The sequence below is a fragment of the Thamnophis elegans genome, chromosome 4, assembly GCF_009769535.1.
Source record: "Thamnophis elegans isolate rThaEle1 chromosome 4, rThaEle1.pri, whole genome shotgun sequence".
NCBI lineage: Eukaryota > Metazoa > Chordata > Lepidosauria > Squamata > Colubridae > Thamnophis > Thamnophis elegans.
The window spans coordinates 100,925,478-100,945,373 of NC_045544.1; the positions used below are offsets into that span (position 1 = coordinate 100,925,478).

The 19,896-nt window shown below is 36.6% G+C and overlaps 1 protein-coding gene across 2 annotated transcripts in view; it reads left to right on the top strand.

Annotated features, from left to right (window-relative positions):
- The window catches only part of ABHD12 (abhydrolase domain containing 12, lysophospholipase), a 32,814-nt gene extending 15,946 nt beyond the window's left edge, over nucleotides 1-16,868 (top strand). For both annotated transcript variants that reach the window (XM_032215980.1, XM_032215981.1), the window contains exons 5-13: nucleotides 925-955; nucleotides 1,378-1,423; nucleotides 3,568-3,697; nucleotides 5,259-5,296; nucleotides 6,716-6,795; nucleotides 10,756-10,838; nucleotides 11,401-11,479; nucleotides 12,891-13,018; nucleotides 13,867-16,868. In XM_032215980.1, coding sequence (XP_032071871.1) covers nucleotides 925-955; nucleotides 1,378-1,423; nucleotides 3,568-3,697; nucleotides 5,259-5,296; nucleotides 6,716-6,795; nucleotides 10,756-10,838; nucleotides 11,401-11,479; nucleotides 12,891-13,018; nucleotides 13,867-13,906 — 655 coding nt within the window. In that variant the 3' untranslated portion in view covers nucleotides 13,907-16,868. The remainder of the gene's footprint in view (nucleotides 1-924; nucleotides 956-1,377; nucleotides 1,424-3,567; nucleotides 3,698-5,258; nucleotides 5,297-6,715; nucleotides 6,796-10,755; nucleotides 10,839-11,400; nucleotides 11,480-12,890; nucleotides 13,019-13,866) is intronic.
- Nucleotides 16,869-19,896: the final 3,028 nt, after the last annotated feature.

Genomic DNA, 19,896 nt, shown 5'->3' on the forward strand with positions numbered 1-19,896 from the left:
CATCAGAGATGTGTCAAATAAAAAAAAAACTCATTCCAAACTCAATAGGTTTGAACTATATATAAAATGATTTTCTGCCTTTGTAAATGGCTCCTCTCCTCTCTTGAGTGTGGCACCTTTCCTTACTTGTGTATATAAATAGATTTTAATCTACCTTTCCAACTTGGGTTCTGTCAGGGCAAGGGACACCGCCCTAATAGATTTGCTGGCACTTAAACGGCTAACATGATAAATGTTTTGGATTTCAATGCTACTGTGCATTGCTCCACAAATTTCAATGCATATTTATTGTGCAGTTGTTTACAGATTCTAAATTAGGAAACATTCAATATGATAAATGCAGAAACTATATTCACTCTTCACTCTTCTTAGTAACATCTCCTTTGGCATAAATTTCTTATAGCCAGCTAAAAGGCCTTCTATTCTTGCTTTAAAAAAAACCACTTCCTTGCAGAGCTCTTTTAGCTCAGAAATATTCCTTAGTCTCTATACAGTACATGTTTTATATATCTGAGATCAATTTACAGATTCTTAGTGTTCTGAATCTGAAGTCTAGGGACTCTTAAGAGCATTCCAAATGCAAGAATAGAAAGAATCTTGTCTGGCTATCAAAAATGAGGGAAGCACTGTAATTATAGTTAGGCACAATTTAGCTCAATATCTGCAGTTCAAATTTTGATTTCCGAGGAAGTGGCTGACTTCTCAATTATCATGTAAATTCCAGTTAGCAGCGCTGCTCCCCTAGCAAGTGGTCAAGACTATAGTCTTAAGTAATGGTTTATTGAAATCAGTGGCTGTTAAACCACTTCTAACAAATAGGTTTTTTTTGTTAAAAGCCAGCTTATTTTAGGCGGACACTAGAAAATTATGTAACACAATGTTATATATTGATTTTAACTTTACTTTCCCAACATTTCTTAACAGAGGAGGGGATCATCGTGTGGAGCTTTACAAGGTAGGAATTGCACTATTTTTACTCATATGTTCTGGATGCTGTTATTTAGTATTTAATATTATTAACAACAACATGTACCTGTATTTGTTTTCCATATTTTATATGTGGGGAAACATTTATTTATTTCATTTATATGCCATCCATTTCCCTGATAAGGTGAAATAAATAAGAATAAGAAATATAAGCAGAAGGTGCTCAAAATTGTGCATTACTGAACAGTGTCAAATCATATTGTAAACCTTTTATGATCTGTTGCATTCCACACCGCAATGAAGGATTGCATCTTGAATAGTTCCTACTCTCCATTAAAAATGAGAACCTTATATATTGTCATGTCAAAGTGAAAGAATTTGTTAGCATGTAGGTATTATTATTTTAAAAGTTTCTTAAACTTATTTGGAGTTGCTTATCTTCCTTTACAGGTTTTAAGTTTTCTTGGTTACCATGTAGTCACCTTTGATTATAGAGGTAAGAGTCTTAGACAACATTTTTGTTCTGAAATGTCGATTTGTTCCTAAATATGGGTGGCTGTTTTGTTTTAACCAATCAATTGGCTATTTCATTAATTCATAATTATGATATCAATTCATTAATATCATAATTTGCAAGAGTTTGTGTGTTTTATTAATCCCCAAATTTATGGTGCATGGTCTGTTAATACTCAGTAATTCCCCATTTTTATAAATTAAATTGTAAATAAATTATAACTGTATTACAGAATGTTTATAAATGAATTGTTTAGTTTAGACAGGAGAGTGCAAAATGTTGGATCTCTAATGAAAAACTTCACAAAATAACCTATTTTGAAGCTGTTATTTTGAATGTGAAACAGGAAACTCTTGAGCTCAAAACAAACTTTTTGAACTCAGAAAAGTTCTGCTCCCAGCTCAAAACACTCCAGAATGGTTGAAACAGTCCATTCAATAGCATAGAACAGTTTCACACTCTACAGATTGTTCTATGGAATTCTGCAAAGTTTCATGCTTGAAAAAACTTAAAAATGATATTTTTGCTTATACCTACTTATTTGTTTTCAAACAGTTATTCTAGCTACTTAGTGAGCAGTGGATCCTGTGCCAACCCTTAAAAATGTTACTTTCTCTAGCACATTAGATTGATCTTCTCATTAATGTCTAATGACAACTTTACTTCAATGAATTCAGTTGTGTCTTTGCTAACATAAGGAACTATTGTGAGCTGAATAGTACGACCGAGTTGTAAATATATACATTTCCACATTTTCTAGAGTTTTTCATGCAATATGTCTTGCCTTTTTAAATTACATCAGTTAACAATAACAATAAAAGCCCTGCTGTTTTGTATGGATAAAAGCCTCATGTATTCAATCTGCTAACAAGTGAACCTCATTATTGCTTAAAACAAAAGATAATCATAAATTTCCTAAAAATCTGTAGGCTTGAATGTGAAAAAGTAGCATAGGAAGCGTCTGGTTCCTAAAGTAGGGCATTTGCTACTTCAATATATTGTTGATTTTTTTTTCTGCCAGCAAGAATCAGGCCATAGAAGGACACAACAGTCTATTTTAAGAATAATTGTCTTGAGCAGTAATTAATTTAAAAAAAACCCTTTATTATGACCTTTCAATTAGCTTTGCAGTTTTCACAAGATAAAGGTTTTTTTTTTAAATTTTTAGTTCAGCTTGTAAGTCAGTTCCATTTCTCATACTCAAATAATTGAAAACAGACATTCCCAGAAATTTTGCTGCAAATTAAGATCATATTTTTAGTGTGACTATTCCCCCTTCCATCTGATACTTTTGAGGTGTTGAGATGGCAATTCCCACAATTCCTATTCAGTGTTCTTAGCTGGGAGTGGGTATGTTGAGGGAGGAGAATTGTAGGAATTGCAATCTTAAGAATTTCAAGATGCTTTAGGTCAGGGGTGTCAAACTCAAGGCCAGCGGGCCGGATGTGACCCGCTATATGGTCGGATCTGGCCCATGGGGCCATCCTGGAAAATGTAAGGAGCTAGCCAGTGTTGTTTCAGCCCGCTTTACCCAATGCAAAGAGAAAACATCTGTCCAGCAGTTTGGGGAGTGGTATCAAGGCCATGCCCACCCAGCGTCCTGAGGTCAACCACAGCCCTGAGGTGGTCCTCAATGAAATTGAGTTTGACATTCCTGGTTTAGGTCCAATGGAAGTAGAACCAGCATAGTTGGCAAGTAACTGAGTTTTTTTTCATATGGTAGTTTTTTAAATGGAGAAAATGTATCCTGTAATCGCACCTCTTCCTCCCCCCCCCCCTTGCATACATTGGTGTAGCTTTGAGTAAAAGAAATGGTCCCACCCAGTTCTATTAGCAAAAACAGTCTGATTAGAGGGAAAACTCCTTGAAAAGTTCAAGGCATACTGGAATCCAGTTGAATAGGCCTGGTACAACTTTAGTCATGCATAATGTCAACTCCATTTTATTTTATTGTGTATTTTAGCCTGTTCCAAGTAAATGAGAGGTAATTGAGAATTTACCTATTCATTTCCAATGTCCTGACTCATTGTACTCTTTGGTCTTAATTGAAACATGAAGCCAAATCCTATATCTTGATTAGCAGCTTAAAGTATGATTCTCAAAATATTTATTTTTATCTCTTTCAGGATGGGGAGACTCTATAGGCACTCCCTCAGAAAGTGGGATGACCTATGATGCTCTTCATGTATTTGACTGGATAAAAGCAAGAAGTGGAGACAATCCAGTTTATATATGGGGACACTCCTTGGGCACTGGGTAAACATTTATTTTCCAAATGATCTAAGCAAAATTTTAGAATAATTTTAGTGGCATCATTTAAGGTTTACATTCTGCTGGCAGAAGTATCCCCAAGACTTCACACAAAATGTTTCTGTCACAGGAAAGTGGATGATGGCAGTCAATTGAATACTTTTGGAATATTTTGTACTTCCATAGATTGATCTTTGAAGCAAAGACATTAATGAAAGCTATATCTTTGCTGATATCAGGAACCTTTTGCTTATTCAGCCTTCCATCCTTCCGAAGTTAGTAAAATTAGGACCCATATTGTAGGGCGCAATATGCTGACTCTGTAAACCACTTAGAGAGTTCTGCACTGTGAAGCGGTATATAAGTATAAGTGCTATTGCTATTGCTAAGTGTTATTGCTATAACTTTTCCTAATGAGCTTAGACTTGCATGTGCTGTAGCTATTGTCTCTGTAGTTCCTTTTCACATGCTTGAACTCCATTCTCAGTGCAGATGCTGCCAGACACTGGTAAATTCAAAACTTCATTGTTATTGTTAGTAGTCAAAGGAGGCCAAAGGAGCTGGAGGAAATTGGTTTTTCAGAGTTTAAATGGAAAAATATGCAAATATGTTTTTTTTTTCATTTTAAAGAGGAGATAGAGCCACTTCTAATGGAACTATGCTCATTAAAAATAAAAATAAGAAATGTAACCAGTAAATACCCTTTTTAAAGATTTAAATTCTTTTAGGTTAACATCCCATATGCAGTGGTTTCTTCTTGTGTCATTTAACAATAAATGTGTTGCCCCTCCCCTCCCCTAGGGCCAGGGGGTTGGACTTCCATTCACCCTTCCATTCACAAAAAGACTCCAATCAAGGATCTCCTCCCCTCCCCTTCCCTCCCCTTCCCACTCTGTTATGGAATCCATAAGTTCTCGAAAGAAGTAGGGTGGGGTTGCAAAACAGAGCTGCAGGGAATTTATCAAAATTACTTTGAAATATATAAATAGCCCATATTCAGTATGGGTCCACTCAGAAGAACTTGGAATCAAAGCATTTTAGTTTTAAGATAAGAGGAAGTCATAAGCATTTAGATTTATACAAATGCTTCTTTAGATCGAAAAATAAAAGATGAATATTATTCAGGCACCTTAGATTTGAGGTTATACTTTATTTGATTAACTTTGCAGTACAAATGTTGAGCAATAGTTTACTGTTTACTACTTTAATTTCTACTGGAGCAATGCATGAAACTGATCTGATGAATAGTGTTTTACTAACAATCTATGAATGCTCTTTATACTTTCTTTAATTTAGATTAGAGAGATAGAGTTGTTATTTACATCATAGCCTCATATTAAAAGTTCCACAATTCCATCCCCCCAGAGGAGGGACTATGTCAGTATATGCTTCTGGAATTATACACATTTCTGCTTTCTTATGGTCAAGGGATGTATTAAACCTTAATGTTTTATGACATGTTTTTCAGAGTAGGAGATAAGATAAATGGGGTAGAGTTGTAAAGGTTTAAGAAGAAAACTAGATGAGTGCTCTCTGTAATCAACACTTAACTCTGTTTTGTTTCTAGAGTTGCAACCAATCTAGTAAGACGTCTTTGTGAAAGAGGTAAGATGACTTTTTCTACATGATGTTATCAAAGAGCATTTAATATCCTCCATATTTTCTCTTGACTTTGAGAACAGTTTAAATAGGTCAGTATTTAGCAGTAAAACAGCCTTTTTATTATAATGCCAGAGTGAGATAATGACTCCATCATGGTGTACAGTTTTTTGCAGGCCATGTTTCACACTTGACTGTTGATAGGCGTGGCAGGACCAATGGGAAGAGAAGACCGGAAAAATGAATTTTTTTATTTAAATTTGATTAACGAGCATAGTTATTTACTTGTTAAACATTTCATAGTTTTCTTCTCGCATATGTAATTTGATAATTTTTGAAGTTCTATGGACACTGTACTTGCCTCCAGTTTTTGCAGCTGTAAAAAGCCCCTCTACTCAGCTCTTCTGTGATGTATGGATTTGCCTAACACTTTTCAAATTTGGTAGAGAGGTTAGAATAAAATAGAATATAATAGAATTAGAATAGGATAGAAGAGAAGAGAAGAGAATAACAGAGTTGGAAGGGACTTTGGAGGTCTTCTAGTCCAACCACCTGCCTAGGCAGGAAACCATATGCCATTTCAGACAAATGGTTACCCAACATCTTCTTAAAAACTTCCAGTGTTGGAGCATTCACAACTTCTGGAGGCAAGTTGTTCCATGATTAATTGTTCTAACTGTCAGGAAATTTCTCCTCAGTTCTAAGTTGCTTCTCTCCTTGATTAGTTTCCACCCATTGCTTCTTGTTGTACACTCAGGTGCCTTGGAGAATAGTTGGACTCCCTCTTTTTTGTGGCAACAACCTGAGATATTGGAACACTGCTATCATGTCTCCCCTAGTCCTTCTTTTCATTAAACTAGACATACCCAGTTCCCGCAACTTTTCTTCATATGTTTTAGTAGTTGCACGAACTGGATATGTCTAATTTAATGAAAAGAAGGACTAGGGGAGGTGTTGCCAATATCTCAGGTGTTCCAATATCTCAGGTGTTGCCACAGGTTAACATAACTGTATTTGTATCTTCAAAAGACAAGTCCAGTTGTTCATCCTATTATATTTTATTTTAGAGGTTTTTAATTCTATGAAAGTTCACGATATCACACTCTCCTGAACTCTTGTAAAGTCAAAGCTAATTCATTTCAGATAACTGCCTTGGTAGTTTGTCTAAGTGGCTTTAAAAAATAATGTAATAATTCATATATCATCATCATCCATCCATCCATCCATCCATCCAGAAATTGAAAATAATGGCAAATTCTTGTACACCAGAAAGTATTCTTGCAATCATGCCTTTATGTATAGTTCCATCTCTGGATTTGCGTTTCTCTGCATTTCTCAGATGCCCTTCAAGGTGTATGCAAGATATATTTTTGTAGGGATGCATCAATAGTTTGGCTGAAATGTACAATGCTCTTTATTTTTCAGAAACTCCCCCAGATGCCCTGATATTAGAATCACCTTTTACAAATATACGTGAAGAAGCAAAAAGTCACCCCTTTTCAGTGGTAAGCACATATTTACATGCTAAAATTCCCATTATACTGTCATATTTAGGTTTACTTGAGAATTCTCACCATATCCAACAAGGAATATATATCAAGATTTTTTGTTTCAATTTCCCCCCATACGTGCAAAGTATTGTTTCCTTTGCCATTTGCTTTTCCAACCCAGAAAGATTGAAATAGCTCCATGTATGAAGTGGACATATTCAGTAAAAAAAAAAAAAAAAATCTGTGTGAGATTTCTGATAGTATAGTTCCATGTAATTGGCCTTTTTTGCAATGAAGTCATTTGGAGAGGAGTGTAAGCATATATGATAAGCATATGCTTCGATATTTCTACATTTTTCAAATTCATAGCCAGAAGGAATATGCATTGAAGGAGTTGCAGATGCATCCTGTATGTATTGTATTTTTCGGAGTATAAGACGCACCGGTGTATAAGACGCACCAAGATTTTAAAGAGGCAATCTTTTTTAAAAGGTTTTTGCACTCTGCAGGCCTCCCAAACCCTCTGCACTCCTTGTTTGTAGGAAAAATGGGGCATGCAGAGAGTTTGAGAGGCCTGCAAAGTACTCCTGGGGGCTGGGGGGGGGCAAAAACAAGCAAAAAATGGGCCATTTTTTGCAAAAACATTTCCCCCCCCAAAAAACAGGTTATGCATAGGCTTTGGGAGACTTGTAGAATGCTCCTGGGGGCTGGTGGAGGGCAATAATGAGCAAAAAATGGCCTGGTTTTTGCTCATTTTTGCCCTCACCAGCCCCCAGGAGCGCTTTGCATGCCTCCCAAACCCTCTACATGTCCATTTTTGTGAAGGGGCAGGGTTTCGGGAAGCCAAAAATGCTGTATTCAATGTATAAGATGCACCCAGATTTTCACCCTCTTTTTTGGGGGGAAAAGGTATGTCTTATATTCTGAAAAATACGGTACATACTAGAACTTATAAGTGAATGTCATTTTGTATTTGAACAGACTTTGAAAAATTAGCTACCTCCTAATGTTAGTCCTAATGAAACCCCAACCTCGTAGTTTACCAAAAACTAAAATGCATCTTCTAGTGTAGCACCTTGTAAGAAGGGCACTGCAGAAAATAGAGATTCTGCCAAGATCAATGCTAACATCCTTGAAATAACTGGTGCTATTTAAAAACCCTGTCTGACGTAATCATTACAGTTCCACCTCTGGACTGGTTGGAGAAACTACATGTTTCTACTTAAAGTTCCTTTTCTATTTATTATGAATTGCTACCCTATACTAATGAAATTGTGAAAAAGGAGTACTGTGAAAGTATAACAGTGATTAGACAGAGTAGAACTAAAGCATGGAAGAAAAATCTGCCTCTTCTTATCACACTGGTCAGTTTTCAAAAAGCATGGTTTTTTCCCCCTCAAAAGGCACATTACAAATAGACTGAATCCCCCAATAAAGATAATGTATTTAATCTTAACCTTAGAAGAAAGAGTTGTAATCTTTCCTCCCCTTTTCCTCCTCTTTTTCCTCCTCCTAATCCCAAGAAATATTTCCTTCACTGCTACAAGAGAGTAAAATCATCTTCAAATCCAGTTTAACTCCTGGTAATTTCATGATTACATCCGTTTAGTTTTCTTAGAAGTACTATGGAAATGGTTTGCCATTACCATCCTCCAGAATGTGTTTTTTTTAAATGTCCCAGTCTACCCTACTGCCCTGATATTTCTTGGAAGCTTATATCCAAGTAGTAAATAGGCTTTACTTTGCCAAGATCAGCGTAGGTCAGCGATAGCGAACCTTTTTTGGGGGGAGGCACAGGGAGTCTTATGTGGGCGTGCTGCACCCATAATGCTTGACACCCCCCCAGTGCCGCATGCGCGCACTACAGGTGCGACCCCCCATTTTTTGCATGCTTTTTTCACCCTCCCTAGGCTCCAGAGGCTTTATAGGAGCCTGGGGAGGGCGAAAACAGCTTTCCTGCCCCCCCCAGAAGCCCTCCGAAGGCTTTAGGGACCATCAGGAGGCTTCCCTGAAGCCTCCAGAACAGTCAAAACGACCCTCCAAGCAAACCGGGAGTCACTTCGGGTTTGCTCGGAGGGTCGTTTTAAGGCTTCAGGGACCTTCAGGAGGCTTCCCTGAAGCCTCCAGAGCAATTAAAACGACACTCCGGAGGCTTCAGGGAAGCTCATGAAGCCTCTGGAGGGCCTCCAGGGGGGCGGGGAAGGCTCTTTTCGCCCTCCCCAGGCTCCTATAAAGCCTCTGGAGCCTAGGGAGGGAGAAAAATAGCTTTAAAAATGTGTGAACTCGCGTGCCCTGACAAATGGCTCCAAGTGCCACCTGTGGCACACATGCCATAGGTTCACCATCCCGGGCCTAGGTCTACCACTTGCTACACAAGCACAAAAAATAGGATAGGAATTCTTGCCCCTCACATAAGGCTAAGTAATCTCAAGTAATGTGGGCCTGTGTAATGAAATAACATAAAATCAAATTTTTGAGATAGGCTTTTGAAAATATTTTCATAACAATACTTATATTTCATATATTAGAACATCTTTGTACTTTGTACTTATTTTAAAATTATATACTGTCCTAATTTATTTGAAACTTAGTAGGATAAATTGCACGATAATGTTACCTAGTTGGGTAATGAAACATCTCCAAGAAAACAACTAAGCTTAAAGAGCACCAAGTATCCTACAATATGATACATTGTTAGGTTTTTTTGTTTAGTCTTACTATAATTCAGTTTATGTGCCAAGTTGCTGCTAAAGGAATACATACCTTAACTATTTTTCTAAAGGTGGAAGAATGGAATCCAAATGTAAAGAATCAATTCAGCCCAATAGATAGGCCTCAGCAAACATGGGTACCTTCAGAAGGGACTGTCCTGTAGCTCTTAAGATATATGTACAGCTTTATAATGGGAGATATGGCCCTATCACATTATCAGGCTCCAAATCTTTTAGCCAATATATTAGCACCATGTTAAATTAAATTGTCCAGACAGTCAGTTGAAAGAGTTAAACATGGCTATAAATGAACTCATTGTTATGCATTTGTTACCAATAGCATTAGTTAGCAAACTAATAGCCATATTTTATCAATTTAGTTTCCAGGCACTTTGCAAAGTGAGCCTATGTAGAATGTACTGCGGTACAGGTAATCCTTACTTAATAACCATTTGTTCAGTGACTGTTCACATTTACAAGAGCACTGAATGAATGGTACTTATGACCAGATGTCAAAGTTGCAATCATTGCAACACCCTTCTGTTCATGTGATCAAAATTTGGGCACTTGGCAAGCCACCACATTTATGACTGTAGCATGTGCTTCAACTAAACCTCCCCCCCCCCCATCTCCCTATTTCTCCTATCTGCCTTACTGGCTGCTTTGCACTCCACTGTCCCTACTGCCCTCACCACTTTACACCCCTCCTTGCACTCCTCTGTCTTGCACTCTGCTATCCCTGCAGCTCCCTGCTGCCCCCAAATGATCTTCATCATCATCTTCCTTGCAAGGCTACTGTGATACCTCACGGCTGGGCATACCTTGTTAGCAGCAAGAGAAAGAAGATGGCAAAGGTCAGCTAGGGTGTGGTGGTGGTGGCGGAGTCCTGGGCAGACAGAAAGGCCGAGATGGCAGGAATTAGAAGCTGAGGTGAGCATGGCAGGGCAAACTTGCTGGGTCAGACCAAAGTGGAGGAGGCAGTGAGACAAAAGAAGCATGAGGCCTCAAGTAATTACTCCAGATTATCAGGACTATCATAGTTCAAGTGGTACAATCATATGATGTTAAATCTAACAACTGTTTCACTTAGCAACAGAAATTCTGGTCTGAATTTAGGATCAATGAGTAATGATTCCCTATGGTGAAATTGGAATATAAACAAGGAATGTGTGTCTATGAATTCTTAAATTACACATCTTATACTCCTGTATGCCTGTACCATAAATAGAAGATTTGCCTGTGACATCTTGCAAACTTTTTCCAGATATATAGATATTTCCCAGGATTTGACTGGTTTTTCCTTGACCCTATTACATCAAGTGGAATAAAGTTTGCCAATGATGAGAAGTAAGTAAATAAAATATCTATTTACTCCCTCCTCCACCACTTGCTGGTTGAGGTTTTCATTGGCAGGAAAAAAAAACTTATTCTGAAAGCTTGACACAGAATTATTGTGTCATGGATGAACCCATTTCTGCTTTTCCAGGTCAGCTACCTTGGCCTCAGGAAAATGTACATTTTTCAGAAAAAGCCAGCAGTTCATTATAACAAAGAAAAAACATTCTGTCTAATAGAGATACAGCCTTTTGGATACTGTTTTTTTTTTTTTTGAAAAATTAAGATTTGTATTCTTTTATGCTATTTTATTTTTAATTGCATGTATTTTAATTTAACAATTTTTTCATGAATGTAATTGCACAAATGCAAATAATCTTCATTGGGAGACTTGCAAAACTACTTATTTTTTTAAATCCTCAAAAAAGTGAAATAAAATAATGTGCAGAAGCATAAAATTCTGTAATTCTGAATTTTCCAACAGTTAACCTTGAATAAAGTTATAACTATTCATATTTTGTTCATATGTTTAAAATATACTTGATCAATTGCTTGGTGTGTGGTTTCTTTATAGTGTGAAGCACATTTCATGCTCTCTGCTTGTTCTTCATGCTGAAGATGATCCTGTGGTTCCATTTCATCTTGGAAAAAAGGTGCTGCTTCATTTTTTTAACTCTTGCCTCTGCCATAACTTTATAAATATCCTGAAAGAGCTAAAATAGTAAAAGGGTTTGAATGATTGCAATTTAATTTCTGTGGGGCAAATCACTGATAATGCATCAGACCTTGACTGCTGCTATAGGAAGAAATGCATTTTCAGAGAATGTTGGTGGAGACAAATAACTCTGTCTTACTTGCCTTTTATATTGTCTAAAATTTGTTTTCATTCAAGTATCAGTTATTTAGAAAAGCATGGACCAGATCTGTGTATTCCACCTTGATAATCTTGATAATCCTTCTGCTCCTTTATTCTAAGATCCAAACTTGTAGCGTTGTCTGTTATTGTATAATCCTGAAGCAATCTTTTTCTCTATTGTTCTTTCTATCTCTGCACAATAGCCTTCAGAGTTGCTGAGAATGAGATGGTATGGTGTAGGGCTGTCAAACTCGCGGGCTGGGTGCATCACATGCTGGCCACACCCACGCCTGGTTTAGTGAAGGGGGGAAAAAGCCCTGACATGTCATGTGGCGACGCGAGTTTGGCACCTCTGGTATAGTGTCTTCCACTGAGGGGTTATCAGAGAAGAATGTGAAATACAGTGTGACATGTACATGGTTTTATATTCACCTGTAATCTGGAGCTGTTGCTATGACTTGATTTTAGTCATCATTGTTGGAATTGGTGAAATGGGAGCTGACAGCTGTCCTGTGTCTAGAGAAAGAAACAGTTAAGTCTGTGTAATCTTTGTTTACTACAGAATGAAAAGTCAGGAAAATGTAACAAGGGAAAAATTGAACTTTAGTTTGAACTCAGTTCCTGTTATATATATTAGACAATAATTTTCATCATTCCATGACTTTTGCCAGGATGGCTAGTATGTTTATCATATTTATAAAGCCACTGATCTTACAAATTTGTGGCACTGAGCAACATACACAGAAAAGATAATAAAGAAATAACAATTAAAAGTTGAACCATTAAAACATAATCAAAATATATTTTCATTATAACAGTGTATTAGTGCCATTTTGATTAATGCTAAGGGGCCCTTTTTCTGTGATTTCAATTTTTGTTGGACTTCTTAGGTCCAAAGATTTGTACATTACAGCAAGTCTCCAGGTTAAGAAGACCCTGGTTTTAGGGTGACCCATAGTTAAGAATGGAGTCTATGGTAGCAAACTTAAAGCCAACTAAAAGTTAAATACACAATGGTTTAACTTAATTACACAATGCTGCTTTTACAGTATTATACAGTATTGTATTGTTCCAGCTTACATACAAATTCAACATAATAGTTTAATAGACCTTGAAAATGGAACTCGTTCTTAAATTGGGAGCCATTTGTACTATCTTGCATTTAATTTTAATATGGTGAAAGCATTTGCTTTTAAATATCTTCACAGCTATACAACATTGCTGCTCCATCTCGGAACTTTCGTGATTACAAAGTACAGTTTGTTCCATTTCACAAAGAGCTAGGATACAGGCATAAATACATCTACAAGAGCCCAGAGCTACCTCGAATATTACGGTAATTAAAGGGGTAATTCATATGTACTGGGGTGAGCTGGTTGACAATTCTAGCTGATGTAGTGTGCTAGACTTCTGAAGGGTAATTTTTCCAATGGTATTGGAGTTTGTATTACATGGATATAAGAGGGAGATACTGTGGAATATTTTGACATTGTTTTATGACATGAATGTTTAGCAGAAGAAGTAGAACAATTTGTGTGTCTGCTTCCCTTCTTGTGATCTGTCAGTTTATATCATATTTTTGTTTTAGAGCAAGTCAAACTATTGGGAATAATCCCTGAACCTTTAGTGTCAAGATAAAGTATCTGGTCTTTTATTTTTAATCTTGTTAGATGTAGACCCCTGGTTTAAATTATAGAGAGCCGAGGTGGCGCAGTGGTTAAATGCAGCACTGCAGGCTACTGCTAGATCAGCAGTTCAGCGGTTCAAATCCCACCGGCTCAGGGTTGACTCAGCCTTCCATCCTTCCGAGGTGGGTAAAATGAGGACCCAGATTGTTGGGGGCAATATGCTGACTCTCTGTAAACCGCTTAGAGAGGGCTGAAAGCCCTATGAAGCGGTATATAAGTCTACTGCTATTTTCCCCCCAGACTGCATTATTTATGTTCCAGGGTCTTCCCAGCTATGTAAAGGCGAATGACTCCTACAAGAGTTTTAAAAAGATAGATAAGCTGTTTGTGTATTCCCCTTCTCACAGCATTAAAAAACCCTACCATTGAGCCATCCAGGAAAGGAAGTAGTACAGTGCACTAATATAATGACAGATATGGGGAGAAGAGGAAATGGATGAACCTAAAATAGCGAAATATTTGACACAATAAACAGCTGGGTTTTTTTCCTCCTTAGGGAATTCCTGGGAAAATCTGCACATCGTCATCATCACTGAAGACTTTTAACGTGTTACACTTAAAAACATCCCATCTTTGAAAAAGAAAAAAAAGTCTGCTATTATTGAAACCCAAGCACTGGATATGCCACTGATTCTGGCTTCAGTTCTAAAAGATACCTTGAAACCCCATGTTTTGGGACAATAGATATGAAGAATGAATGTAATTGGCTTCTTGTGTCTTTCTCTCCCCCCCCCCCCGCTAAAGAATGAGGGAGCAAAAGGTTGGAACAATTAAGTTCAAGCACAATAAAGACTTTGTAACCCCCCTGCCGCAACCCCTGCTTTCTCCCAGAAATTATAAACATTCTCACAATATTGTGCCGGATTGTTACAACAGCTCTTTACAAGACAAAAGAACTTGCACTCTAAAACATAGCTGGACTATAGTTATCTGCAAAAATGTAATTCTTACAACTTTTCAGTACTATCTCTATTTTTTTTGAGCTGCAGGTTTTCTTCTAGAATTTAGTTTGGTAAAAGATATTTTTCTCCTGTAGCTTGCAGGAGATAATTTTAAATTAATTTTAGAAACCAGAGACAAACAATACACAAGACAACATTTTAGAATGAATTGAAGGATGACTCACTTTTTTTAAAAAAAGATGCCTGTTTAATGATTATAATTTAACAGTGGTCAATTTTCCCTTTATTGCTTTGCTTTCAACTCTCCCAGAAAGAAATACACACAAAAAAAAATCATTATACCTCCGTTTACAGACATGCATCCATGCTGAAATGTTGCCTCTACTTTTCAAACCATTTTTTTATTTGATTTAAGTGAAGTACATTATATTAATTAAATATTACCCTTGGAAGTTGTTTGAAGTAACTTTTCTGTTAACAGATGTCTTTTAGATTTGTGGGAGAATATGTGTTTTCGCTGTGGTAAAGATGTCTTCCAATCTCTTCTAATCATAGAGAGAAATACAAGCACTTTGGGAATGAAAAAGGAATAACATTTTAAATAATTGTGATTCTTCAGACATCCCAGCCTAACATTTCCTTCAAAATGCTCAGGTACATTAGAGGTGGTCAAAAGTTTCCTTTTTAAATACAAGGGAAAGAAAGAAATTAACCTTTTGATTTTGTTTGATGTGCATTTTCTTTGGGAATAAAACTCATTCTGAATTTTCAGCAGTGAAATCATAGTTTCACATGAAATGCTGAAATATCACCCAAGTCAACCAAAGGTATTGAAATTCTTATGTTAACACTACTTCATTCCTGACCAAGTAATTACTTTCTACTATAAAAAGTGAAGGTTGTTTTTAGTTTGCTATGTATATCATTAAAATCTGTGATGTATGAAATCTACCTTACTGGCTTTAGATGTTCCCTTCAGTTAACACAAGGTATGAATAAAGATTTTTTCTTTTATTATAATAAAATTATACTTTCTATACTAAATTGAGCAAACAATGTAATAACTACTTTTGACAGAATCTGTCTTTCATGTACTGCTTTTGAGACTGACCAAATGTTGTATTTTATGAAAACTTAGTCCTTTATCCCAGTTACGGCTTGATTAATAGCAATGCTGTGCATTGCTTCTATTTTGATTGGAAAGAGGTGACCAGTTAAAGTCTCTATGAGTTTTGCAAGGGAGGTTTCTTCTGTTACCATATAATTCCGGAAGCAGACATGGCTTCTTGACTGAGCTGAAGACTGGAGCTACATTCGCAATGCTACGCATTCCATAGAAATTTACCTTCCAAATAAAATCATAGCTTTAATAAATGCAGATATGTATAAGCCTCCCACATGAACATAAGTGTTTTGCTTTTTATATGTGATGAAACAAGCCAGAAATGTCAGTGAATCTTAGTTTGGGTTGAGAAACTATAGCTAGTATGTTTCAATTGAGATGAATTATGAAGCCATTGTTTAAAGATGGATTCTACATCCTAGATTGTTAGACACCATTAACACTGATTCCCAATTGGGATGTTGTGAGAGGCTGTGGTTTACTGAGACTTGTTGATTTGATCACATGAAGGAGGAACAAAGTGATTTTGCACAACATTCTAGTGTAACTGTTTATTAAGCTGGGACATGCTCATCCAAACACTGCCGTGTGATTACCAAATCTATGTCTCTTATGACAAAAAAGATAGCATGATGTTCATTTAGGCCAGTCTTCTTCAATTTGGGAATCTTTCATATATGCTGGGACTTCGGTTCTAAATTAATTAATAATGGACGAGGCTGTAGGTTAGGGAGGAGACTAGAGAAGGCTGATATTTTGCTATTTACACATGCTTTGTTTTGCTAACAAAATTCAGTGCATGCATGGCATAGTGAGCAATTAGAGCAAAGTGAATTATGAGCCAGTGTGGCTGATGGGCTTAAGCAAATCGCCTTACGGTAACCCCTCTTTTTGTGAAGTTGGCCCTGAAATATGTCGTGTCTTAAAACATTCAATATTGGGCACAATAGACTAGGTACTGATGTTCAGAATAGTTTTTTAGTCTGAAAGATATAGCAGGTATTACTAATGTCTGTATATTACTTTTTCCCCCCGCATGTATCAAACAACTTACAGGTTCATTTTGCGAACATTAGCTTGTTCTTTGCATTGAGACTTCCTGCAGTTAAGTAATATATCGGTTTTGATTCACAATAACTTGCAAAAGAATTGTGCACATAGAATTTCATATTTTCTCCCTCGTTTAGGATTATTGCATTTAAGAAAGACAAAAATGCTGTTTCAGCTCTTTTGAGAAAACTAAGATAATGTTCTGTGTAGCACTGCTCCTGCTATCACTACTTTAGTATTGATAAAAGTACAGACTAATGTGGCAATGTCTACTCTACCAGTGCAACAAAAACTATATTCCAAAGCATGCACAGTGCTATTTGTTCTGACACATGTTTCAATTGTTAGGCCAGTAATATGCATTGAAATTGAAATGTTTATCTAAAACAGTGTGTAGTTTTAATAAAAAATGATATTGACTTCTTTTGGAGGTAGCTTTGTTTTGTTTAGTATAAATCATGGACTGCTGGCATTTATATTCATATCCAGGAAGTTGTCAGAAAGAATATAAAATAGTGAATATTGATTGGGATTCAAACAACTACAGATATGTGCATATGAGTACATACCTTCTGCTAATCAAATAATTCTACCTTCTGCTACTCAAAGAATTCTTCTGTTGTGAGGTGCTCTAGGAACATATTATTTCATTTTATTTTTTGTCAAATATAGTATGTAATTTGTGAGTTATATTGTGCCCAAAATAACTTGACAAATTTTCTATGACCCAATTTTGCACATTCAGTGAGATTACATTTGGATCTGACTATTTGCTTAAAAATACTGCTTACAGTAGATATCCCTTAGGTATTCTATAGATATTCTCTATAAGTGTAGAATTTTCATGATATTTGTTATGTGCTCTTCCAGAAAATCTTGGATGTTGGTTATATAAAACACTGCCAAGAACAAGAATTAATGCAAGTTAAAAATTGGAAGTTACTGAATGTACAGGAAACAAAATGTGAATATTGAAATAATGTAACAAAAACGCAATCAGAATGCTGGCAAGGAAAAGCATTACATGGTCAATGTCTACAAAAGATCGAGCAGAAAGTGGATAAAGGCAAAATCTTGGCAGTGGCTAAAATAAATAGAACATTAAAAAGAAACTGAAGGACTCAAGAACAAGCTATTCAAACTAATGCAATTAAGTCCAGAATTGAAAAATTATCACATGATTTAAAGTACAAATTGTGCAAAGAATCAGTAGAACAGGGGTGTCACGTGCAGGCCACATGCCCACCCCAGCTCCATGAATGGGAAAAATGTGAAATATTACGTGACGGAAACATGACACGGCAAGTTTGCCAGCTGTGCAGTAGAACATTTACTCTGTGCAAGAGGAGAGGAGCCGAGGTGGTGCAGTGGTTAGGGTGCAGTACTGCAGGCCACTTCAGCTGACTGTTATCTGCAGTTCAGCGGTTCTAATCTCACTGGCTCAAGGTTGACTCAGCCTTCCATCCTTCCGAGGTGGGTGAAATGAGGACCCAGACTGTGGGGGTGATATGCTGACTCTGTAAACCGCTTAGAGAGGGCTGAAAGCCCTATGAAGCGGTATATAAGTCTAACTGCTATTGCTATCAAACACATTATAAGCAATGGCATAATCACCAAAATGATTTACTCGAACATCTGTAAAAAAAATTACTTATCACTAATGAAAAATTGGTCGGACCTTAAAATTGAAAAATAGTTGAGAATGAGCAGATTGTGGGATTTTGGGATTTCTGAATACAAACTGATATCTTGGCACATAACACACATACATGCCAGATTTAACTGTGGTTGAAAAGAGGAAAGAGTGAATAATTGATGTGACAATACCAGGGATAGTAAAATAGAACACAAAGAATTGGAAAATAGCACAATGAATCAAGATCTGATATTCAAAGTTGAAAGTTTATGGTATAAACTTTCATGGTGGTCCCAGTGGTTATCGCTATACTGGATGTCATACCAAAAATGTTAGGCACTTAGGAAATCTGGCATTGACAAATCTCCATCTGTCAATTACAAAAAGTCTCACTGCTTAGATCCAGATATATACTATCCAGATATATACTATGACTACATCCTAAGTTCTTGGAAAGAATGTGATGTATATGAAGACTTGCACCAGCTAAAGTTCAGGCAGCTCTGATTTCACATTGTTGTGTATATATTGTTCACTTTTTAAAGAACTATTGTCATTGTAATTTTTACAACATTCCATGGGTCAACCACTAAGGTCTTAAGAAAAATAAAATTACTTTGCAATTATCTGTCTGACTCCACCAGTTATAAAAAGACACCTCTATCCAGAACCACTGCTTCAGGCTTCTATGGTCACAGGACACAAAGAAAGGAAATTTGCTCAAATCTCTCATGAACTTCCCTTGTGAGGATGCACATAATGTAGGAGCTGGAAGGAATCTTAGATTATTATCCATCCCCTTACTCAATGCATTCAACTTTCATTTGAAAACTGAAAAGGAATGGAAACCACCCCCCTGATGATTTATTGGCTGAAATAGTTGTATTTATTATTGTTCAGCCGCTATTTCATTTACACGTTTGTTTATTGTTTTTACTGTTTTTGGCTGGCAATATAATTCAAAGAAATAGGAAATAATTCTAAATAATAGAGGTGATAATTTAAAATAAACTGAATTGTTAAAGGAACATCAATCATTGATCTATTCACAAGACAGCTCTGGAGATCGGAACACAGGCACTTCCCTGAATTCAAAATAAGAAATTGGGAGTCTTTGTCAACTAAACCCAGGACAGTATCATTCTAAAATGATAAGTGCCTTCCAGGTTGTTTAGGAGAGTGGCCAGTTGATATAAAATGCAATTTTAATTCAAGTAAGCGAATCAAAATATCTGTGGATAAAGGTAGCTGTATTTCATACATGTATGGTACTTTAGAGGAATAAGTCTGGTGTTCACATTTTCATCATGCTACCTTTATGTTTTTCTAATTAATTGTATTGTCCCTCAAAACTAATTTTTCTCATGATGAGTGGCTTAAAATATGTGGCATGGATCCAGTTTGTATAAATAGAAACCAGAGGCTTCATTCTTAGTTGCCTAGGATTCTCACTCAGTTTGTAAAACTCACTAGGCAAATTTAGTTCAATCATATTCTCACAGGATAATCTACTTCACAGAATAATTTTGATAACAAAACACGAGTGGAATAGTTATACTAGCTTTAAAATATTCTGCATTTTTGTGACTTGTAAGATACCTAAGCATACAATATAAAAATCCAATTATTGCCTGTTCAACTATGTAAAGGCGCTAGTCGTCACTTATAAAGCCCTTCATGGTATTGGACCTGGGTACTTGAGAGACCGCCTGCTGCCAATTACCTCCTCTAGACCAATTAGATCCCACAGATTAGGCCTCCTCCGAATTCCATCCGCCGGCCAGTGTCGACTGGCGACTACTCGGAGGAGAGCCT